We start from the raw sequence: 25,268 nt of genomic DNA on the forward strand, positions 1-25,268 counted from the left end.
ATTTTGACAGATTTACCTCCAGAGGTTTTGTATCGTTTTCTATTCCCACAGTAATGAGTGAGATTTCCTGTTTCTCACATCCTCACCAACAGAGTATGCTGTCAAGAGAAAATTGTTAACTCTATGTATTAATGTATTTGATTTTAAGTGAAGTTGAGCAATTTTTGTATGGTTAAAACCATTTATGTTTTTAACAAACATCTGTTCATTTCTTTAACCAATTTTTCCTATAGGGCTAGAGAGTTTTAGAAATATTTTATAATTACTGATAAAAATTTTATATATGCTACAAATATTTTTCCCAGTCTCATTTATATTTTTACTTATGATTTCTTTATTCTAAGTTTTTAAAATGTAGTCAGTTTTACCTATTTTTTCACCAATGTCTTATGGATTTTGTTTCAAAGTTAGGAAACTGTTCCCTAATCTCAGGTTGTCTTAGTTTGTTTTCTGTTACTTGTAACAGAATATCTGAAACTGGGTAATTTGTAAATATAAGGAATTTATTTCTTACAGTTATGGAGGCTGAGAAGTCCAAGGTCAAGGGGGCCACATCTGGTGCGAGCTTTCTTGGGGCTGCATCTGGTGGGAGCCTTCTTGCTGGTAGGAACTCTGCAGAGTCCCAAGGCAGCACAGGGCCTCACATGGTGAGGAGGCTGTGAGTGTGCTAGCTTAGCTCTCTCTCTTCTTTTTATAAAGCCTCTGGTCCCACTCCTGTGATAAATCCCCTTTAATTTGCTAACATATTAATTCGTTAATCTGTAAGTGGATCAATCCATTCATAAGGACTCTGCCAATCACTTCTTAAAACCCCTTCTTCTCAATACTACCGCATTGGGGACTAAATTTCAACATGTTTTCACCCCCATTTCATTCTAATATTTATATAATTACATTTTTCATATGTATACCTCTGATTCATTTGGAATTTATCCTGTTGGTGTAGGTATGTAGCAGAAATCTAGTTTTACCTGTTTCCATATGGCCATTCTGTTATCTCAACACATTTAAACGTTTCTATTTTCCCTTGCTGGGATGCCACTTTTATCATATACTAAACCTGCATATCAAATGATCTACTTTTATATTTTCTGCTCTCCATTGATCTGTTTTTCCTTACATACTTCTCATTTAATCCTATTAATCCACAACAAATTTTACAAATAAGAATGTTTAAGCTAAGGATAAGTAGTTTGCCCAAGTATCAAATAGCCCAGCTATTAAGTAGCAAAATGTAGACTTAAATCCAAGTGTCTCCAACTCTAAAATTAATACTTTTACTCACTGTTCTTTCCTGTTTTTTATGGTACATACACTTCCTTTTACGCAAAGTGGTTACTGAGGTAAATGAAACTGCCAGTGTAAAACTGTTTGACAAATGTGGGGCTTTGAAGATTGGAAAGTATTGCTTCTTTGAATTAGTTTTTTAGCCATTTATGGGTAGATAGCTGAGAACCAAGTATAGTTACAGTTGTCATTTATAATTTTGAAGGCATTATAGTTTTTGAGTCAAACACAGTGGTGTAGTCCCAGCTACTGATGAGGCTGAGGCAGGTGGATCACTTGAGCCTAGGAGTTTGAGGTTGTATTGCGCCATGATCATGCCTCTGAATATCCATTGCACTCCAGCCTGGGCAACATAGTGAGACCCTGTCTCTAAAAAAAATTTATTTTAAATATTTCTTAGAAATAATTTTCAGTAATTTTTAAGCTGTTAAACTTGAGCTATAAATATTTTAACTGGTTCTGGAACTTTTGCCTAAGAATAACCTGGAGGACTTAAAACACAGTTTGTCCATTTCCTGCAACCCCAATGATCTATGTAGTTTCTGATTGCTTACAACTGTGATGGGGCTCAAGAATTTACATTTCTAGCAGGTTCCCAAATGTTGCTCATGCTCTTGGTACGAGAATCATATTTTGAAAATCACTGTTTTAAAAACTTTGTATTTGAAAATGTTAGAGTTCTGCGCATTTTTCTGAAGTCCTATTTTTTGAGAGAGGAAAGGGGCCAAATTAAAAATTTTAAGAATTAATTTGGCCAGGCTCAGTGGCTCACAGCTGTAATCCCAGCACTTTAAGAGGCCAGGATGGGTGATCCTTTGAGTCCAGGAGTTCAAGACTAGCCCAGGCAATATGGTGAAACTCCTTCTCTACAAAAAAATGCAAAAACTAGCCGGGCGTGGTGGTGTGTGCCTGTAGTCCCAACTACTTGGGAGGCTGAAGTGGGACAGTCACCTGAGCCCAGGAGGTCAAGGCTGCCGTGAGTAAACTAAGATCTTGCCCCTGCACCCCAGCCTAGGCAACAGGAATGAGACCTTGTCTTAAAAACAAAAACAAAACAAAGTAAAAGAATTATGTTATGGCAAACTGCTAGTGTAATTCATTTTAAGTTGTTCCCTATTTTTATCTTGCCTTGTTGAAGTTACTAGTTGACATTGTTTTGATTAAGCATTAAAACTATAATTTTTAAAATTAAACTTTATTCTCAGTACTTCTTACAAGGAATGAAAGTATGTCATTTGCATCTAATATAATTATAAACATATGCATAGGCTTTTTTTTATGAAATTACCTTTATCAGTGCCTTTTCTTTGGCCCATTTTAAACACTTTGATAATTTATATTATTATGAAGTAAAATGAACCATTGCTGATTCAAATGAAAAGAATGTTTTACTCACTAGTTGGAATGGTCAGAAAATATTTAAAAGGTTTTAACAACATAGATCTAGGAAAGTGAGATAAAGAAGTATTTTAGGGGCATAAGTGTAGGGGAACAACTTTGTCATGGTACTCTGGTCACCTTGCATGTATCTATATAGGCAAAGACTTAGACTTCAGGACTGCAGCTTATCTGTGGCTTGACACACCTTGTGATTCTCCTGGAATATGAGAGGGTGAGAGGCCTCTAAGGAGCTGCTATGAGGTCATCTCCCAATTTCCCACTCACCTCTCTATTTCCCCTAGAAGTGTGTCATGAGACAGTTTCTCTTCACTTCCCTGGTTGTGATTAGGTATTAGACTTTTGACCCCACCCCACACCCTTAGAATAGAGCTACAGAATAGAAAACTGCTTAGCCATAGTTTACACTGGGCCAGCCCCTTTTTTGTGTTACCATTTTTGATGTGCAGGACAAGGATCCAGGCAGTTTACTCTTCGGCTAATCTTCTGTTCACTCTCTAAGTAATAAACTATCTAAATCTAATAAGCCATCTAAATTTTAAAATGGCTTATATGTCTCTTTACTGATAGAATTAATGAGGCTTTGGCCTGGCTTTGGTAGGTATTTGTTCCCTGGACAGTAAGCAAACTTCCTTCCTTTTTTGTTATGCATGGAAGGAAAGGCGTTTCATGGATATAGTTGGCAATAACCAAGCTTTTTTAAGGTTGATGAACAATAAAAATAAATCACATCTACCAATTATTGAGTGCTTATGTACCAGCACATAGAAAGGCATATTTACAACTACTTTTTATACACTTTTGTCTGCTTTTTTACAAGTGGGAAAATTGAGACTTTTGACTGAGTTTCCCAAGGTCACATAGCTGTTAAACAATGCATACCATTGTACTGTAACCTGGGAAACCTGATACGAAAGCCCAGTCTCTTAAAACTATACTGCGTATCATACAAATATATGCGTGTGTGTATATTCATGTGTTGTGTGTGTACATATATGAATATGTGTATTTACAGACCTATATTGTGTCATGCATGCATGTCATATGTTGATGGTAATTTACCAGTTTTGAATTGGGTACACAAAAATTAGGTTAGCAATATAGGATCTATCACTATGTGATTCCTACTTATATTAAAAATGAATCTAGTCAATAATTCATAACGTTAATTTGAGAATCAACAATTCTGTGATACTTGTTGTTGCCCAAGGTATCAGAGAAGACAGACTGGATTTCTTATCTAATAGTGAGAGGTAGTGCACCAAAGAAAGTTGAATACCTCTCAAGGGACAACTCAAAACATTTACTAGTAATAAGTCATTTATTAGGAGCCTACTAAGTGATAGGCACTATTCTGAGCCCTTTTTATGTATAAACTCATTTAATCCTCAAAACAACCCTATATTATAATTGTTATTCCTGTTGTTGTTGAGTAACTTTCATTCCTTGGTTTTTCGTGTGATGACTCAGACCTCCTTTTTTCCCAGACTCAGTACCTCAGTTCCATTACCTGTAAGACCTGATTTGAATTTCTTCTCTTCATCAGGTGTTACAGTTTGTTTAGATCCCTTTCAAAGGATGATACCCAAAATCTGTACTACAGATATGGACTGACATTTGCAGAGCGAAGCAAAAATTTCTCCTCTGTATTTCTATTATAGTTCTGTTAATGCAGCTTAAGCCCACATAAGTTTATGGTGTTAAAATAGTACTGCAATTAAAATCCCTAAACCTGTTAAACACATCCTACAGATGAGTCTTTTCTCTCTTATTCTATACTTTGGGTAGTTGGTTTGGAATCCGCTATAGAATTTTTATGTTTATCCCTTTTAAATTTCTTGTTATTAGATATCAGGTCTTTCGGGATCCTTATTGTGTTAGTCAATGCTTTTGCTGTCCTTTGCAGCTTCAGGTCATCTTCAAAGTTCAGGACTTAAACATCTTCCTCTTGGCCTTATAGAATACCACTAGGAACATCCCTCTAGGCCTCATTCCATTAAGTAGTATATTTAATGGGGGGTATTTGTTCCACCAGTTGCTAATTTAGCTAACTGAACTAGCTTATATATTTTTTAGTTTTGTTCTTTGAAACATCATGAAGGGCATTATAAAATTATTTACTAATATCTAGTTAAATATCAAGTTTACTTTTCTGATCTACAAGTCTTCTAAATACATTTTTAAAAAGAAACAAACCTAGTCTGTAACATATCTTATTATTTTTAGCTCATATGTCCTAATCCTAAAGATCTCTCCATCTTCTTATTGGTATTCACAAGTCAAATCTTTAATAATTTATTTTAGAATGTTATCTGAAATTAACAGAAATCTTACCATATTGTAGAATTTACTGTCTTATTTTTGAAAATAGTCTTCAGTCCTGTGGCATAGGTAATGATTCAAGAATCTCATTTTCAGGCTCTCTTAAATATCTTGAAACATAATTGTTTAGTCTGAGAGAGAGAAATGAATTTACAAAGTGACTAGGTCTCCTTTTTCAATCCCTTCTCTCATTTTTCTCATACATTTTCCTTTTCTGTTGTTCATCCTTCACTTTTTAGTCTACCATTCTCCTTGTTAAATCAGAAAATGAGAGTTGAAAGGAGTATGTTTTACAGAGCAACTCATATAATTGAATTAATTGCAGGAATTAGTAAATAAATGGAATATAGTAAATTAGTAAATAAAAGGAATATAGTAAATAAATGCTTATAGACATCCAGGTAAAGTTAATTTTTGATCTTCAGTTTTGAGAATTTGAATTGGAGGAAAGGAAGATGAGAGGAGAAAGGTTATAGACAAAATCTAACGTGTGGTAAGAAAATATTTGGGAGATAGCAAGTTTTATATAGAGCTATAGTCATTACATGAGGATCATAAGAGTAAAAGGTCATCGTGGGAAAGAATGGGAATTAGTGAAAGTGGGGATATTGGGAAGCGGCAGTTTAGTACAGTGAGGCGTAAATACTATATTCTTAACACCTCAAGCTGTATATTGTGTAGAACTTTATAATTTAGAGAATCACTTTCAGTTAAACTTCTGAGATAAGTGGGGTATTCATATTTTATGAATCAAACAATTAGTACTTAGATTAAGAAAGGCTGGTACCTGTTATTCCCCCTAATAATACAATTCAAGATCCAGATGGGACTAAAACTCATTACCTTATATTTCCAAAGTCTGTGTTCTTCACTGATCTTGTTTTATCTCTATTGCCTCACTACTACCATAGTACTACTGTAGTACAATATCACTTATTCTTATAGTTTATCATGTTTTTATGTACATTGTCTGATTTGATCCTCAAAAACCTCAGCTACATTAATACCTGAATAATAAAGTACAGGTATTGTTATGATCTCATTCTGCAAATAAGGAAAACAAAGATTGAGAAGGTAAAGTTAACAAGGACTGCTTTCTTAACCCCATTACCTATTTTTTCTATCGACTTGCCTTTCCTGTTATTCATTCTTCACTTTTAAGTCTAGATTTTAACTTTTTCATAAAACTGAGGCTAAAAGAAGTTACATAGTTTAAAAACGTGAACACTGGAGTAACTAACAGAACGTGTACAGATCTAAACTTATGCCTCCTGATTGCCGTCTTCTTACTAGTATGTATTATGTTCTGGAAAAAGAGTACCTACTGGAAGACCCAGAAGCTTCTTGGGACTTGTTTATACCATGACTGCAATAACATTTGAGAATTTTTCTGGCAGATAGGTGTGAGATTATTTGCAGAGATCAGCAGTAGAGGCTGTTATCAGCTGTAAAGTGGCCATATTAACTGACTTAAAATTCAGTGTGAAATAAGTATGAAACAACTACGTACTTGATGAAGATAAAAATTTCAAGAGTTGGATTTTTTCCACTTAAAAATGTACAAGAATGAAGTTCTTTACTCTCTCAATAGTGTTCAAAATGTTTAAATTGATGGAATTGATGGTTTTAAGATGGAAACCAAATGTACTTTTTTGTTATTGCCATAACTTGTGATTGAAATGTGAATGAGACAGGAAGAAAATAGCTTATATTATGTACGTGTCCTGTATTCCTTTTGTCTCATCTAAGCAACCGCTACAGTCCATTCTGAAATATTCATGTATTAATTCTTAAGGTTGCTGTAACAAATTACACAAACTCAGTTGCTTAAAACAAAAGAAATGTATTCTCTCACGGTTTTGGATGCCAGAAGTCTGAAATTAGTGTCAGTGGGCTAAAATTAAGGTGGCAGGACCATGCTCCTCCCAGAAGCTCTACGGGAGAATCTGTTCTTGCCTCTTCTAGCTTCTGGTGACTGCCAGCAGACCTTGGTTTGTGACTGCAGCACTCCAGTCTCTGCCTCTTTAGTCACATGACCTCCTCTTCTGTCTGTGTCACGTCTCCTTCTGCCTTCTTAAAAGGTACATGTTGATTGCATTTTGGACCTACTTAGATAATCCAGGATCATCTCCCCATCTCAAAATTTTTAATCCTTTCCAGAGTCCCTTTTTGCCATATAAAGTAATATTTACAGGTTCCAGGGATAGGGATGTGAATGTCATTTGGGGAGCCATTATTCTGCCTACCATAGTCTTTATTGTCTCTCCACTTTCTTTTCTTTCTCATCCTTTTTCTTCCCTGTTATTTTTATTCTTTTTCATCTTCCAGAAGCACAAAGTGGCAAGTAGATTGAGTGGGCATGATCTGAATTAATGATCAAGAGTTGAGGCCAGGTGCGGTGGCTCATACCTGTAATCCCAGTACTTTGAGAAGCTGAGGCAGGTGGATCACTTGAGGTTGGGAGTTTGAGACCAGCCTAGCCAACATGGTGAAACCTCGTCTCTACTAAAAATATAAAAATTAGCCAGGCGTGTTAGCAGGTGCCTGTAATCCCAGCCACTTGGGAGGCTGAGGCAGGAGAATTGCTTGAACCTGGGAGGTGGGGGTTGCAGTAAGCCAAGATCATGCCCCTGCACTCTAGCCTGGGCGACAGAGTGAGATTTCGTCCAAAAAAAAAAAAAAAAGTTGAGTGGGTATGGTATATATAGATCAGTAAGTGAGCCTTATTGCCCTCATTATGGAACTTTGTATTCTGTTCATAATTAATTAAATTAATTGGTGGTAATGGTACCTTCATTAAATTCAGCACCCTCTATCAAAGCAATTATTGGAATTTTGGGTAAAGTGTGTTAACATGAAATTTCTGTCCAATTAAAGCATCTGTTGGTTGGCAAATAGTGTTGTTTGTTCTACATATAATTTTACTTTAAGCAAGTTTTTCCCCTCATATTTTCATTTTATTTCAGTGATAGCTCAGACTTGAATTTAATGCAAGGGAAACAAAATGAAAAAGTTGGTAGAGTTTTGATCCAAAAGTCCATTGTCAGAGATTTTTATGGTTTGGGGCATCTCATGTAACCTTTTGGGCTTCCATTTCCTAATGTCTATAATAAATAGGTTGAATTATATGATTGTTAAATCCCTTCTAACTCTGAAAGCCTCTAGTTCTAGTATTTACTATGAAGTATTTAAAAACCAAGGAACAGGCAAATAAATTACAAATCTGATTATTCTGTACTATTTGAAAAGCAGTGTTATTGACAAGATTACTTTGAAATAACTGTCTATGCTTTTTTATTTTTCTGTAGATGGACCACACATCCCCGACCTACATGCTTGCTAACTTAACCCACTTGCATTCTGAACAACTTCTGCAGGGCTTGAATCTTCTTCGCCAACATCACGAACTCTGTGACATCATTCTTCGAGTAGGCGATGTTAAAATCCATGCTCACAAAGTGGTACTTGCCAGCGTCAGCCCGTATTTCAAAGCTATGTTCACTGGAAACCTTTCTGAAAAAGAGAACAGTGAGGTTGAGTTTCAATGCATTGATGAAACTGCTCTCCAGGCCATTGTGGAGTATGCCTATACAGGGACTGTTTTTATTTCTCAGGACACAGTTGAATCTCTTCTGCCAGCAGCAAACCTACTCCAGATAAAACTTGTCCTGAAAGAATGTTGTGCATTTCTTGAAAGCCAACTTGATCCTGGTAATTGTATTGGAATTTCTCGTTTTGCAGAAACGTATGGTTGCCATGACCTTTATTTGGCAGCCACTAAATACATATGCCAGAATTTTGAAGCTGTTTGCCAGACTGAGGAGTTTTTTGAGCTTACACATGCTGACTTGGATGAAATTGTTTCCAATGACTGTTTGAATGTAGCTACCGAAGAGACTGTTTTTTATGCATTAGAGTCTTGGATCAAGTATGATGTACAAGAACGCCAGAAATACTTAGCACAGTTACTAAACAGTGTACGATTACCATTGTTGAGCGTTAAGTTTCTCACTAGACTATATGAAGCAAATCATCTTATTCGTGATGATCGTACTTGTAAACATCTTTTGAATGAAGCCCTAAAGTACCACTTTATGCCTGAACATAGACTCTCTCATCAGACAGTCTTGATGACACGACCTCGCTGTGCTCCCAAAGTACTTTGTGCAGTAGGAGGGAAATCTGGACTCTTTGCCTGTTTGGATAGGTAAATAGAAGGCTTTCCTAAATGAATGGTGCTTTTATGCTTTTTAAATGTGCAGATTTTCTATAGTTTAAAAATAGTTTGATTTTCGTTTTTACTTTTCTTTCCTTCTTTTTAGTTTTTTTTTTCTTCTTCCTAAAATACTTACATGATTGTTTTTATTGGCATTCATTCTCTACGATACTCTCAATTATCAACCACCTCCCCAAGTGCACACTTTGTCCACCTGGTTACTCACAAACTTTTATTCCATTTTATGTCTTTTTTTTTTTTTTTTTTTTTTTTCTGGAACCATTTACATCTTTGAGTCAGACCACATCAGAAGAGACTTATTATTATTGTCAGTTATATCGGAAGATACCAAAGGAGAGAACTAGGAACCTGTGGTGAGGGAACTGGTGACAGGAATGGGTTTGAATGAAAACAGTTCATTAGAAGTGCTACCAAAGAAATGAGAAGAAACAGGATACTGATATAAATTATGTACTTTGAGTGCAATTTGTTTTCTTCAGTGTAAGTATTTTTAAAAGACAGCATTAAGAAGTATGTTTTTTTTCCCCCCGATAACTTAGATTAGGAATTGTCAGACTTTTTCTATAAAGGACCAAACAGTAAATATTTTAGACTTTGTGAGCCATGTAATCTTTGTGGCATCTGCTTAACTCTGCCATTGTAGTGTGAGAGCAGCCATAGATAATACATAAATGAATGAACATGGATATGTTCCAATAAAACTTTATTTATAAAAATAGCTAGTGGGCTAAATTTGGCCCATGGTGATAGTTTGCCTTAATTTGGTGCATTATACTAGTAACTTTTATACATTGAAAATATAGCTTGAAGTTATTTTTGCTTTTTCATAGATAGGATGGCTTCATGAAAACTTTTGTGTTTAATGTATATTTTTTAATACTGTGGATTTCTGACCATTTCCAAAAATGTGGTAGATTGCTTTTCCCTTTCTTTTTTTTTTTTTTTTTTTTTTTTTTTTTTGGAGACGGAGTCTTGCTCTGTCGCCCAGGCTGGAGTGCAGTGGCCGGATCTCAGCTCACTGCAAGCTCCGCCTCCCGGGTTCGGGCCATTCTCCTGTCTCAGCCTCCTGATTAGCTGGGACTAGAGGCGCCCGCCACCTCGCCCGGCTAGTTTTTTGTATTTTTTAGTAGAGACGGGGTTTCACCGTGTTAGCCAGGATGGTCTCGATCTCCTGACCTAGTGATCCGCCCGTCTCGGCCTCCCAAAGTGCTGGGATTACAGGCTTGAGCCACCGCGCCCGGCCTGCTTTTCCCTTTCTAGTATTAGGAAACTTGATGTTTCATCAATGGCAACTGATAAATTCTGCATCTTTAAAAAAGTCTCACAATACCTGTAATCCCAGCACTTTGGGAGGACTATACAGGAGGATCACTTGAGGAAGGAGTTTGAGACAAGCCTTGGCAATATAACGAGATCCTGTCCCTACAAAAAATTTAAAATATTAGCTGGGCACTGTGTTGTACTCCTATAGTCCCAGTCACTCAAGAGGCTGAGACGGGAGGATTGCTTAGGCCCAGGAGTTTGAAGTTGCAGTGAGCTATGAATGCACCATTGCACACTAACCTGGGTGACAGAATGAGACCCTGTCTTGAAAAAGAAAAAAAAAAAGTCTGATAATACATTTTATTTATTTATTTTATTTTTTATTTTTTATTTTTTGAGACAGAGTTTGGCTGTTGTTGTCCAGGCTGGAGTGCAGTGGTGCAATATCAGCTCACTGCAACCTCCGCCTCCCAGGTTCAAGTGATTTTCCTGCCTCAGCCTCCCAAGTAGCTGGGATTACAGGCATGTGCCACCATGCCCCGCTAATTTTGTATTTTCAGTAGAAACAGAGTTTCACCGTGTTGGTCAGGCTGGTCTCAAACTCCTTACCTCAGGTGATCCACTCGCCTCGGCCTCCCAGAGTGCTGGGATTACAGGCAAGAGCCACTGCACCCAGCCTCATAATACATTTTGACTGTAATCTAAAACTAGTAGTGTTGAGACTGGGCTACACATAGAACATTAGTTATGTTAGCTACACGAATTGATTGTTTAACTCTTATTCTGAAACTCACTGGTTACTGGCATAAAGTAAATTATATTAGTAAATATTATGACAAAAATTTCCAAATATGTATTTATAGTGTAAAAAAAAATTTTTTATTTTTGAGATGGAGTCTCCCTCTGTCACTCGGGCTGGAGTGCAGTGGCACAATCTTGGCTCACTGCAAGCTCTGCCTCCCAGGTTCAGGCCATTCCGCTGCCTCAGCCTCCAGAGTAGCTGGGACTACAGGCGCCTGCCATCACACCCAGATAATTTTTTTGTATTTTTAGTAGAGACGGGGTTTCACTGTGTTAGCCAGGATGGTCTTGATCTCCTGACCTCATGATCCGCCCGCCTTGGCCTCCCAAAGTACTGGGATTACAGGCGTAAGCCACCGCACCTGGCCTATAGTGTAAAAATTTTTGAGCAGTTGCCTCTTATTTTCTCAACTATTAAAAATAACAAATTATTGAAGAATAATAAGACCTGTTCATATCTTTAGACACAGTAATCTTTTATCATAGAATCTATCATAATAAAAATTTTAAAATTAAAAGTATTATTTGCACAGAACTGATTATTGCAGCATTATTATAACTCTGGAAAAATTAAAACCAACCTGAATGATCATTCGGTTTAACTCTACAAAAGATATTAAACACCTGTGCATCAGATACACTGCTAGATAATTGACCTTCAACAAGTTCATAATTTAGTAAAGGAGACATATAGAAAATAATACATAATGTTTATGCAATGATCAAGATAATTTTATAGAAACATTAAAGACAGCCATTTATCCCATCTGGGGGATTTAGGGAAGAGAAATTGTAGAGAACTTCATGTACAAGTTGAGTGTTGAATGCTAAGCAAGAATCAAGCAAAGAAAGAAGAAAGATCACAGGGAATATACAAAGACACAATGGCACAATACATTATGGGATATTCAGGAAACTAAAAGCTGATTGGTATTCAGAAGTAGAGGGTTCTAACCAAGAAGTGTCAAGCAGTGGTGTTTGAACCAAGTCAAAGAAGATATTGTATGCCATGATTTAAAAAAAAAAAAAAAGACTTTTATATGGGTTGCAAATACAATTTTAAGGAGGTTAGTGAAATTATCATATTTGTATATTAGATCATTCTGGCTGTATTACGGGAAAAATTGAGAGGCCAGGATTAATATCAGATTGATTAAATAAGATGTTATTGTAGAACCTCTTATCTAATATAGGCAAGAGATGATGAGATCCTAAATTAGGGTAGAAGTAGTGAAGGTAGAGAATGGGGCATTCATTTTTAAAAATGTTTTAAGAGAGTAAATTGACAGGATTTGGTGTTTGAATGGATATGAGAGAGGCATGATGAGGAAGAGGGAGGAATCCAAGATGAATGAGTTCTTTTGATTAGATGATTACATGGGTGGTTCATATATGCAGAGAGAGAGAAAGAATATGGGAGGAGAAGCCACTTTCAGGGGAAAAGTTTTGGACACTGAGCTTGAAGTGCCCATGAAATATCCAGGTAAAGGATAATCTGTGGTAGCTCAGCTCAAAGAAGAGTTCAGGGCTGCAAATTTGAAAGTCATCAGCATATAATATAGTTTAGAAGTATGAATTAAAACTATGAAGTCTTTGATGGAGTTATTGACAGTTAGATGTTCCTCCTTTTGCCTGGTGAGAAAATATAGAGAGGAAAAAGGATTGATTGTGAATGAAAATCTGGGGAACATTTTTAGCGGTAGGAGAACCAAGTGAATAGTGTCATAAAAACCAAGGAATTTGTGTGTCAAGAAGGAAGGAATGTGATCAGCTATTTAAAATGCACTGGAAAGATCCAGAAAGATAAAAAACGGAAAGGTGGCTTTTAAACTTGGCATTAGGGAGAACATAATGATTTTTGGTGGGTAATTTCTTTTTTTTTTTTTTTTCCCCCTGAGACAGAGTTTCACTCTTGTTGCCCAGGCTGGAGTGCAGTGGCGTGATCTCAGCTCACCGCAACCTCTGCCTCCCAGGTTCAAGCAATTCTCTTGCCTCAGCCTCCCAAGTAGCTGGGATTACAGGCATGAACCACCACGCCCGGCTAATTTTGTATTTTTAGCAGAGACGAGGTTTCTCCATGTTGAGGCTGGTCTCGAACCCCTGACCTCAGGTAATCCGCCCGCCTTGACTTTCCAGAGTGCTGGGATTACAGGCGTGAGCCACTGTGCCCGGCCTTGGTGGGTAATTTCAAGCAGAGTTGTAGAAATGCTGTAGATACATTACAATGGGCTGAGAAGCGAATACAAACTAAGGAAATAAACTGAATGAAGACTTTTAAGAATCTTGCTAGAGACAGGAAGGAGAGAGTTAAGGCAGTAACTGATAGCATCAGGGGAAGTTTTGTTTGGTTTTATTTTGTTCTTGAAGAGAGAGACACAAGGTTTTTTTGTTTGTTTATTTGTTTGGAGACAGCGGCTTGCTCTGTCGCCCAGGTGTCTCCCTCTGTTGCCCAGGCTGGAGTGCAGTGGCATGATCTCAACTCACTGCAACCTCCGCCTCCTGAGTTCGAGCAGTTCTCCTGCCTCAGCCTCCTGAGTACCTGGGATTACAGGCACATGCCACCACGCCTGGCTAATTTTTGTAGTTTTAGTAGAAACAAGGTTTCATCATGTTGGTCAGGCTGGTCTTGAACTCCAGACCTTGTGATCTACCCACCTCAGGCTTCCAAGTATTTTTATAATTAGATGAGTAAAGAGATAAGAGGGATAGGGTAAAGATATAAGATAGATGAATGCTTATTGATGGAGCAAGATCTTAGAGGAAATAGAAGAGATTGATATCAAAAGTAAGGACAGAAAGTTGTGAATAGGAGAGAGAGAGACTCTTTATGCCTCAAGACAATTGAGGTTTACTGACCGGGGGAGGGGTGAAAGCAAGGGTTTAAAACAGCACTTGTCCAGTGGTTTTAGTTTTCTTTAATTAAGAAAGGAGGCCTGCAAGAGAAGAAAGTGGAGATTGGGTAGGTAGCTTAAGAAAAATGGGGAAGCTCTGCAGTGAGCTGAGATTGCGCCACTGCACTGCAGCCTGGGTGACAGAGCAAGACTCCATCTCCAAAAAAAAAAAAAAAAAAAAAGAAAAGAAAAGAAAATTGGGGAAGCTCTGAAAACTGTATTGTTTCTACTTACACATAAGGAGTCATAAGGATGGCAATACATTGAAAGCATTTTTTGAATAGTTGTGCAAATATGTTAAATGTTCATGGACATTCAGCCACATCACTCATCTCAACACTATAAACCACAGGTCTAAGTCAAGAATGAAACTCTTATTAGAACTGATTATTATTTGCCCTCTGCTATAGTTTAAATGTGTCCCTCCAAAATTCATGTTTTGAAAACTTAATTGCTGTTTTAACAATATTAAGAAATGAGGCCTTTAAAAGGTTATTAGGCCATAAGGGCTCTGCTCTCATGAAGCGATTAATGCTATTATTGTGGGAGTAGGTTAGTTATCTTAGGATTGGGCTCCTGACAAGAAGGTAAGTCCTACTTCCATTTTCTCTTTATCTAACATACATACTCGCTTGCACTTCATGTGATGTCTTCTATCATGAGATGACCCTTCCCAGATGCAGGCATCATGCTCTTGGACTTTACAGCCCCCAAAACTGAAAGCCAAATAAACTTCTGTTATTTATAAATTATCCGGTATTTTGTTATAGCAGCAGAAAATGGACCAAGGCAGAAAACTGGCACAAAAAAGTGGGGCCATTGTTATAACAAATATCTGAAAATATGGAAGTGGCTTTGGAACTGGTTAATGGGTAGAGGTTGGAAGAATTTTAAGTAGGAGTCCAGAAGAAGCCTAGATTGCTGTGAATAGAATGTTAAGGGTGATTCTGGTGAGGGCTCAGAAGAAGAGAGCCAGAGGGAAATTCTGGAACTTTTTAGAGATAAGTGGACATGATCAGAATGTTGATAGAAATGTGCACAGTAAAGCTATTCTGATGAGGTCTCAAACAGAAACTGAGAGTAAAGGCCATCCTTATTATACATTAGCAAAGACCTTTGCTGAATTACATCATTGTCCTAGGACTTTATGGAATGCAGAACTTCAGAGCGATGAACATTCAGACTGCTTTGTGACTGCTTTTAACTGCATATAGTAAGGTGCAAGAGGGAAGGAATGATTTAAAAATGGAATTTATAATTAAATGGTAAGCGGAACAGAAAGACTTGGAAAATTAGCAGCTTGACCATATAAAAAGTGAAAAGGTATCTTTTAGGAGAGTAAACCAGGGATGTGTGCTGAAGAGATGACTGGTTACAAGGCAGCCAAGTGCTAGTCAAGACAATGGGAGAAGGCCTGAAGGCATTTTAAGATCTTCAAGGCTGTGCCTCCCATAGTAGTCTCAGAACACTACGAGAGCAGAACGGTTTTGGGGGATCAGCCTGGGACACCCTCCACGTGCTCACTGCCCATGGCCACCTTGGGAGTCTGCTCTCCACATTCTAGTGTAGCTGCCCCAGCTGTGGCTCAAATAGGCCCAGATGTGGCTCAGGCTGCTACTCTAGAAGGCACAAGTAGTAAGCTTTGGTGTCGGCCATGTGATTTTGAGTCTACAGGCTTGCAAACTACAAGAGTTATGGGGGCATGGCTACTGTAAGAGTGTTGCAGCTAGCACAGGGGGCAAGCAGAAACTTGTCTTGAGGCAGAAGCACTACAGAGCACCCTCACTAGGGCAGTGGCTAGGGGAGTCATGGGAATGGGGCCATCCCCAAAAACCACAGAACTGTAGTGCAAGTAGTGTGCAGCGTCAGCCTGTCAGAACTGTAGGCACAAGATTCCAACCTGTGAGACCTGCATGGGCTAAGCCCAGCAAAGTCATGGGGGCAGGGCTGCCAGAGGTCTTGGGGGCCCAACTCCTGCCCCAGTGTATCCAGAAAGTAGGACGTGGAGTCGAAGGAGATTATTCACCAGCTTTAAGACTTAATGTTTTCGGCCGGGCACGGTGGCTCACCCCTGTAATCCCAGCACTTTGGGGGGCCAAGGCGGGCGGATCACGAGGTCAGGAGATAGAGACCATCCTGGTTAACATGGTGAAACCCCGCCTCTACTAAAAATACAAAAAATTAACCGGGCGTGGTGGCAGGGGCCTGTAGTCCCAGCTACTCAGGAGGCTGAGGCAGGAGAATGGCGTGAACCCGGGAGGCGGAGCTTGCAGTGAGCCGAAATCGCGCCACTACACTCCAGCCTGGGTGACAGAGCGAGACTCCGTCTCAAAAAAATAAAATAAAGACTTAATGTTTTCCTTGTTGGGTTTTGGATTTACTTGGGGCCTCTTACTCTTTGTGTTTCCTATTTCTCCCTTTTGGAAGGAGAATATCTATCCTATGCCTTTCTCACCTTGTGTTTTGGAAGTAAATAACTTGTTTTGATTTCACAGGCTCACAGCAGGAAGGTAATTTGCCTGAGGATGTATCATGCCTTGACTCTCGCTCATATATGATTTAGATAGACTCTGGACTTTGGACTTTTGAGTTGATGCCAGAATGAGTTGACTTTTGGGGCTATTGGGATGGAATGAATATATTTTGCATGGGAGAAGGACACGAATTTTGAAGGCCAGGGGCAAAATTCTATGATTTGAAAGTGTTCCCCAAAAGTTCGTATGTTGGAAACTTAATTGCCATTGAACAGTATTAGGAGGTGGGGCCTTTAATAGGTGACTAGACCCTGAAGGCTCTTTCCTCTTGAAGGGGTTAATATCATTATTGTGGGAGTGAGTTATTGCGGGAGTGGGCTCTTGATAAAAGGATAAGTCCGGCTGCCATTTTCTCTGTCTTGTGCACAGGCTTGCTAGCTATCCATGTGATGTCTTCCACCATGAGATGACCCTTCCCAGAATCTAGCACCATATTCTTGGACTTCCCAGACTCCAGTACCTTGAGCCAAATAAACTCTTGTACTTTATAAATTACCCAGTCTGTAGTATTCTGCTATATCAGTAGAAAATGAACTAAGATACTGTCAAAAGACCATAAGGACTAATGACATTATATGTTGTATGTATTTAGCTAAATCATCTCCAGAAATCCATAACTTCTAGATAATCCATCATCATAACCTTTAGTCTTACTATCACTGAGAAGTCTTACTGTCATACCAACCAGTTTTCCAATTCTCTGACATCAACTAGGTATTTAAGTTTAATTCTGGGCCGGGCACAGTGGATCGTGATTGTAATCCCAGCATTTTGGGAGGCCTAGGCAGGCAGATCACAAGTTCAGGAGTTCAAGACTGGCCTGGCCAATATGGTGAAACCCTGTCTGTACTAAAAATTAAAAAAAAAAAAATTAGCCAAGCATGGTGGTGCACACCTGTAATCCCAGCTACTCAGGAGGCTGAGGCAGGAGAATTACTTGAACCTAGGAGGCGGAGGTTGTGGTGAGCTGAGATCGCGCCACTGCACTCTAGCCTGGGCGACAGAGCAAGACTCCGTCTCAAAAAAAAAAAAAAAAAAAATTCAATTCTGACACTAAGTCTTAAGAGTTAGCCATATCCCACAGGTTAAGGGCTCAGTCCTAGACTGTTCCTACTTTAGATGCCAGCCTTTGTCATTACCAGTGACTTCAACACATTCAAAAATCTTGGTTCGCACATCCCACTCTTTGACAGTGGTTTTTTCTTGCCAGTTTCTTTCTTTCAGTACACACCCTCCAGTGAGTCTTTGTCCCTTTCAGGATTCTTCATCCATTGGCCTCATAATCAGTTAGAACTGATTGCTCTTTAACTACCACATGTTCTTATCTTCCCAGCTTACCCAGCTTAGATTCGAGGAACATCACAGTCATTCCTTTAAATACGCCATGGCCCCTTTGCCTTTCTGTTCCTCCGTCATACTCATCTAGTTAAATTCAATTGTCCTCTTATGCCATGGCTGCATCTGAGCAGCAGAATATATCTAGAGAAAGCTACATACCCATTTTAACTTATCTCACATGGGGCCTTCAGCACTCCCCAGTAACGCTCTGCATTTCCTTAATCAGTTTATTCTTTGACTCCCTCATGTCTCACACCTTCTGCTCTCTTAAAAACATCCAAAACCCCTTCCCTTTACCTCTTATTCTACTGAAAAGTTGGAAGCAACCAGAAGAGAACTAGCCTATCTTCCCAACACCAGATCTGCCAAGTTGTTTCTAAGACCAACCCCTCCACCTCTCTACTTATTCACTAGATTCCATTCACTCTCCATTACACAAAGACTTTGCTTTTCCACTTATCCTATCTCTCTCCTATGTCATTACCTTCTCCCTCTGTGCTATATATATCAGTACTGTCAGCATGCAAACACATTTTGGTTTAAGCTTCCAGGTTAAATTAATCCCCTCGGGTCCCCATGGTCTTTCTCTGCCCCACTTGATAGCTACCTGCTCATATTTATTTTACTCATTATAGTAAAAAATCATTGGAAAATTATACCCCCTGTTTTCACTTCCTTATTTCCCATTCTCTTTTAAACCTTGTTAGGGTCAAAGTATTCCATCATATATCATTGCATTAATTTCACATTTTTAAAACAAGTATTATAACAAAAACTGACTTTAAATTGGAATTCAGTAACTATTGCGTGAATGAATATACCTTGATTATGCTGGATGGAGGACTTTTTTATGCTGTTACATTATTGAGTTTGGGGACATTAGCTACTTTTTCCCAGGTTTTGGGGGGGGTAAAGATATATATGTATATGCAAAAGATTATATAGTATATGGGTGCAGGGTATCAAGAATAAATACTCAAGTACCTATCAACCAGCTTCACAGACTATTAACAATACTTCTGAAGTCCCCCTGTGCCCCTCCTTGCTACCATCTCCCTTCCTCCACAAGTATCCACTGTCCTGAATTTTTATGAACTGTTTCCTTGTTTTTCATTATAATTTTGCCACATATTAAATGTGCCCTAATATATTGTTATGTTTCACACATTTTAATTTAAGTGCAGTAATATATATTATTCACAGATTTTTTTAACTGAACAATGTTTGTGAAATTCATCTGTGACATTGCATGAGGAAATGGTTCACTTAATTTATATGTTATATAGTGTATAAGCATAATATATTTCATCTTTCTACAATAAAAAATTTAATTTTAAGTATTAAAGTGTTACACGCACAGAGAAAAATGTACAAATCCCAAATGTAAGCTCAGTGAATTACCACAAAGTAAACATTACAAACCAGTTCAAGAAACAGAGTATGAGCAACACTCAAAAGCCACCCTTGAGCTCCCTTCTTGTCCTCTCCAAAGGTGACCACTATCCTCATTCCTAATCCAGAGATTTGTTTTACCTGTTTTTGAACTTAGTTAATATCCTTTTAAATTTGACTTTTTTGTCTCAACATTATGTGTATAAGATTCCCCGAGAGACATGTAGCTATAGTTTGTTCCTTTCGTTGCCATATAGTGTTCTCTTGTATGATATGGCACAATTTATCCACTCTATAGTGGATGAACATTTGGATTGTTTCCACTTTGGAGCTGTTACAAATAATACTGCAGTAAACACTCTTGGACATATATGTATGCATGCCTTTCTCATCAGTAGAGTTCCTCAGACAGGACACATAAGTACACTTTAACCATTCTCCTTTTGGTGGATGATTGTGTTGTGCTTCTATGAACATTTGTGTATATGTGTCTAGATGCAAAATTATAATAGACATTCAGGAGAGTAGATACATAGGAATGTAATTACTGAGTCAGGACACATGTATCTTCAACTTTTTTAGATAATGTAAAATTGTTTTCCAGAGTAATTTATATAAGTTTGCAGTCTCACCAACGGAGTATGCATTTCTTGCTACACATTCTTGCCAACAATTATTATCTGACTTTACATTTTTTGCCACTTTGGAAGGTGTGTCATGGTTTATTGTGGTTTTAATTTTTGTGTCCCTGATTACTAATAAGATTAAAAATTTGGTTTTTAAATTTTAATTTTTTTCTGCTTATTCTTTAGTGTGGAGATGTACTTTCCTCAGAATGACTCTTGGATTGGTTTGGCACCCCTAAACATTCCTCGCTATGAATTTGGAATATGCGTTTTAGACCAAAAAGTGTATGTTATAGGTGGTATTGAAACTAATGTGCGTCCTGGTGTCACTATCAGAAAACATGAAAATTCAGTAGAATGCTGGAATCCTGATACAAATACTTGGACTTCTCTAGAGAGAATGAATGAAAGCCGAAGTACTCTTGGAGTAGTAGTACTTGCAGGAGAACTTTATGCCTTAGGTGGTTATGACGGACAATCTTATTTACAATCTGTAGAGAAGTACATTCCCAAAATAAGAAAATGGCAACCTGTGGCACCAATGACTACAACAAGAAGTTGTTTTGCTGCAGCTGTATTGGATGGAATGATATATGCCATTGGTGGATATGGTCCTGCCCACATGAACAGGTATTTAACTTAATAATTAAATCGTATATGTTTGTGGATTTTTAAAAGTCTCATTAGCAATAATTTCTGAGTTTAAACAATTTGTGTGTATGAATGAACTTCCGGCATTTGGGAAACTTAATCTGCTCCATGGATATAATTGTAATTGTTTTAAATGGGAATTTAATACAAACCTAACAATCAAATCCCTCTCATTAAATTTTACATTCATTCAGTATAAATGGACTAGATTTTAAAACTCAGAAACCTAAAAATAAGATGAAGTTAGACAACTTTAGATTTTGTGTAGTGTGTACATCTATGTGCACAGTATGTAAATTGTCTCTTATTGTATTGCTTAATAGAATAAAGAAGTAGAAATTTAATTCCTGTATGTCTATACAATATTATAATGCATCATAAACTTAAAACCTTATTTAAATATTCCTTTCTGAATTTTTTTCTGTAATCATATATGTATCATCAGGTATTTGACATGTGCCGGAGTTTGAATTTGTGATATCTAATCTGTAGTATTATCTGAATAAAGGAGAAATATATATGAGAAAATAAAAGTATGAAGTAATTAGTTATATGAGAAATTAATAATAATTCTGAACCTTTATTGAAAATTGATGTTCCAAAGGTTTTATCTTTGGTCAGGTGTGGCAGTTCATGCCTGTAATCCCAATACTTTGGGAGTCTGACGTGGGAGGATTGCTTGAGCCCAGGAGGTTGAGGCTGCAGTGAGCCTTGAATGCACTACTACACTCCAGCCTGGGCAACAGAGTGAGACCCTGTCTCAAAAAAAAAAAAAAAAAAAAAAAAAGAAGAAGAAGAAAAGATTGTATCTTTAATTGTAATTAGAGTGGTTTGTGTTATTTTGATTGTGAGTATTTTAATGAGAGGGCATACAGTCAGCCCTCCATATCCATGAGTTCTACATCCACAGATTCAACCTACTGTGGATCAAAAATATTTGAAAAAATTTACAATAATAAAAAACAAAATAATATAGTATAACAGCTATTTGCATAGTATCATAAGTAATCTAGAGATGATTTAAAGTATACAAGAGGATATGTGTAGCTTATATGCAAATATTATACTGTTTTATATAAGGAACTTGAGTACCTGCAGATTTTGGTATCCTTGGGATGGGGTGGATCCTGGAACCCATCCTCTACAAATGCCAAGGTTTGTTGACTGAGAAAGTGATGGCACAACAGCATTTCATCTGTAAATTTTTACTTCTATTGAAGCCAAAGTATTCCTCCTTTTATTTATTTATTTATTTATTTATTTTTTGCCCTTAGTTGAAGGAAAAGTATTTGGGACATAGACATGCATTTCTATTCTTTGAAAAATTTCTGCCCAAAATTTGTAAGATAAAAGGTTAAGTATTTTAAATTTGATTATCTTGAAAGTCTTGCTGCAGTTCATCAACTCTTCTTCAATGATTTTGGTCTAATGGATTCTATCCCGGAGTTCTTTCAGAAACATTGTTACCCAGTCTCTATTATGAACTCCAGAATAGTGTCACAGCCTGTTAAATGCTTATGGTTTTTTCAGGAAATTAGGTTAGGGCCAGAACAAGCCCAACAATCTTACCTCTGTGCCTTTGTGCCCCTTCAGAGGAAACCATAGTCTTAAACAGCTGCTAGAATTTTCTAGGGAAGTCTTTTTGAAAATTCTAATTTAATTTGGATTCCATAATGCAGCTTGGAAATGCCACAGGTTCTCTGGAACACGGCCTTGACTCAAATTCCTGAGTACTCCTAAATCACCCTGAGATTATATGATTAGCCAATTTGTGCTATGCAATCTACAGTGACTGCTTTGCAGTAAGCCACATGAATTCTGTGAGGGGGAAAAAAAAAAAAAAAAAAGTCCCCCCCCCCCCCCACCTTCTCTTCCTCTTCTCTTTCCCTTAACTGTATAGAAGATCCTAAAAACCTCTGTATTCAAGCCAGGCATGGGGGCATGTACCTTTACTCCTAGCTACTCAGGAGACTGAGACAGAAAGATCACTTTAGTCCCGGAATTTTGAGACTGCAGTGAGCTATGATTGTGCCACTGCACTCTATCCTAGGTGACAGAGCAAGACCTGTCTCTAAAATAAATAAATAAAGTTTAGGAACAAAAAAAAATCTGGCCGGGCGTGGTGGCTCACGCTTGTAGTCCCAGCACTTTGGGAGGCCGAGACGGCTGGATCACGAGGTCAGGAGATCCAGACCATCCTGGCTAACATGGTGAAACCCCGTCTCTACTAAAAATACAAAAAAATTAGCCAGGTGTGGTGGCGGGCGCCTGTAGTCCCAGCTACTCGGGAGGCTGAGCCGGGAGAATGGCGTGTACCCGGGAGGCGGAGCTTGCAGTGAGCCGAGATCGCGCCACCTCACTCCAGCCTGGGTGACAGAGCGAGAGTCCATCTCAAAAAAAAAAAAAAAAAAAAAAAAAAAAAATCTGTATTCAATTAGTGGTTTTCAAAGTCACGTGCATACTCATTTGACTTTATTCTTACATGAATCCCTTGAGGTTGCACTATCCTCATTTTTGCAGGTTAGAGGAAATGACTTATTCAGGATTACACAAATCCACAGCAGTAGGGCTAAGGTTCATTCAGCCCCAGGTGTACAGAATTAGTACTTGAACCCAGGTTTTCTGACTCCAAGTTCTATGCTCTTAATATACTTTGCTGCTTGCACAATATAATGGAATAGCATATGGAATTGCACCCTGTTTACAAGGTAAGCTTTTATCCTTACAATCTTATCAGCAAAACCTAAGCATTTGTGGCAGACTAGTCTTATTTAATATCTCTCTATTACGTGAACTTTTAAAGCTGTAGGGGGTTTTAGTTTTGCTTTGACAGGAAGAATGACACAAAAGATCTGTAAATTAAATGTTTTTTTTAATATTTGCAGTGTGGAGCGTTATGATCCAAGTAAGGACTCCTGGGAGATGGTTGCATCCATGGCAGATAAAAGGATTCACTTTGGCGTGGGTGTCATGCTAGGCTTTATTTTTGTGGTGGGTGGACATAATGGAGTCTCACATTTGTCCAGCATTGAAAGATACGATCCTCATCAAAATCAGTGGACTGTGTGTAGACCAATGAAAGAACCTAGAACAGGTAATAAAAATTTATTAATTTCCAAACATATAAGGCAATGTTTTCTATAATGATGTGATTGTAATAATAGCTCCTTGGAATATAGCAGTAGGAATATTACTAGTCCAGAAAAAAAAAAAAAAAAAAAACAAAACTCATATGTGGTAAACTTGAAAGACAATTAGCTAGACAAAAGTATATAGATTTCTTATGACTTTTATATGCCAGTGTGCATATTATTGTTTCTCAAACTTGCTGAATACATTTTGTGAAATGCTTATACTGGAGTGTATATTTATAGAAGCTCTTTTTGTCCATGTAACAAATGTCCTCTTTTCATATGTTACATATATACAATCCTCGGATTGTTCTGTTTTGTTTTCTATTGTATATCAGTAATCTGTATGTTCACTTTCAAATGTTCTTTCTTCCCCAAGGGGTATAGTTGATCAAAAAGGTTGGATTTCAGAGTTCATAGAAAAAAAACAAATCCACTCTTGTGGTTTGGGAGAAATTGTTTTCTTTGAACTCAAACTCATCACAGCATTTTAAGGGAAAGGTTTTTAGATACTGATGTAAATGCTTTAGGGAGCACTCCTCATACAGGTTGAATATTTCCTATCCAAAATGCTTAGGACCAGAAGTGTTTCAGGTTTTGGATTGGGGATTTTGGAATATTTGCACTATGCTTACCAGGTTGAGCATGCCAAGTTCAAAAACCCTAAAGTGTGAAATGCTTAAGTGAACACTTTCTTTGAGTATCATATGGTGCTCAAAAAGTTTCAGATGTTGGGCCAGGCACAGTGTGGCTTACGCCTGTAATCCCAGCACTTTGGGAGGCCGAGGTGGGAGGATCGCTTGAGGTCAGGAGTTCAAGACCAGCCTGGGCAACATGGTGAAACCCCGTCTCTACTAAAAATACAAAATTAGCCTGGCATGGTGGCACATGCCTATAGTGTCAGCTACTTGGGAGGCTGAGGCATGAGAATCACTTGAACTGAGATCGCGCCACTGCACTCTAGCTTGGGAGACAGAGTGAGACTCCGTCTCAAAAAAAAAAAAGTTTCAGATGTTGGAGCACTTTGGATTTCATATTTTTGGGTATTGGATGTTCAACCTATATTTATGATTAAAGAACCTCTTGAAACAAACATGCAAGAGAAACTGAAAGGACAAGTTGAAATGAACTATTTCAGTGTTTACTATAATTTGTTTCTTTCATATCCTTGAGAGGGAAAGCCACAGAAACAATGAGAACTTAAAAAATTGGGGTAAACTGTTTCTTTTTAGAACTATATACGATAATATCTAAAGTAGAATTTTTTGAAGCATAAATTATGTCATTTAATATATTTAAAATATTTAAATTTAAAATATTTAATATATTTAAAATATTTAAATTTAAAATATTTAATATATTTTAAATATTTCAGTGTATTTGAAAGCCTCATAAAA

General features: G+C 37.7%; 1 protein-coding gene across 4 annotated transcripts in view; it reads left to right on the forward strand.

Moving 5' to 3' along the window:
- Positions 1-25,268, forward strand: part of KLHL28 (kelch like family member 28) — a 119,714-nt gene that overhangs the window by 88,797 nt on the left and 5,649 nt on the right. For all 4 annotated transcript variants that reach the window (XM_050795822.1, XM_050795824.1, XM_050795823.1 and 1 more), the window contains exons 2-4: positions 8,316-9,214; positions 20,276-20,719; positions 23,626-23,834. In XM_050795822.1, coding sequence (XP_050651779.1) covers positions 8,316-9,214; positions 20,276-20,719; positions 23,626-23,834 — 1,552 coding nt within the window. The remainder of the gene's footprint in view (positions 1-8,315; positions 9,215-20,275; positions 20,720-23,625; positions 23,835-25,268) is intronic.

The sequence above is a fragment of the Macaca thibetana genome, chromosome 7 (assembly GCF_024542745.1).
Source record: "Macaca thibetana thibetana isolate TM-01 chromosome 7, ASM2454274v1, whole genome shotgun sequence".
NCBI lineage: Eukaryota > Metazoa > Chordata > Mammalia > Primates > Cercopithecidae > Macaca > Macaca thibetana.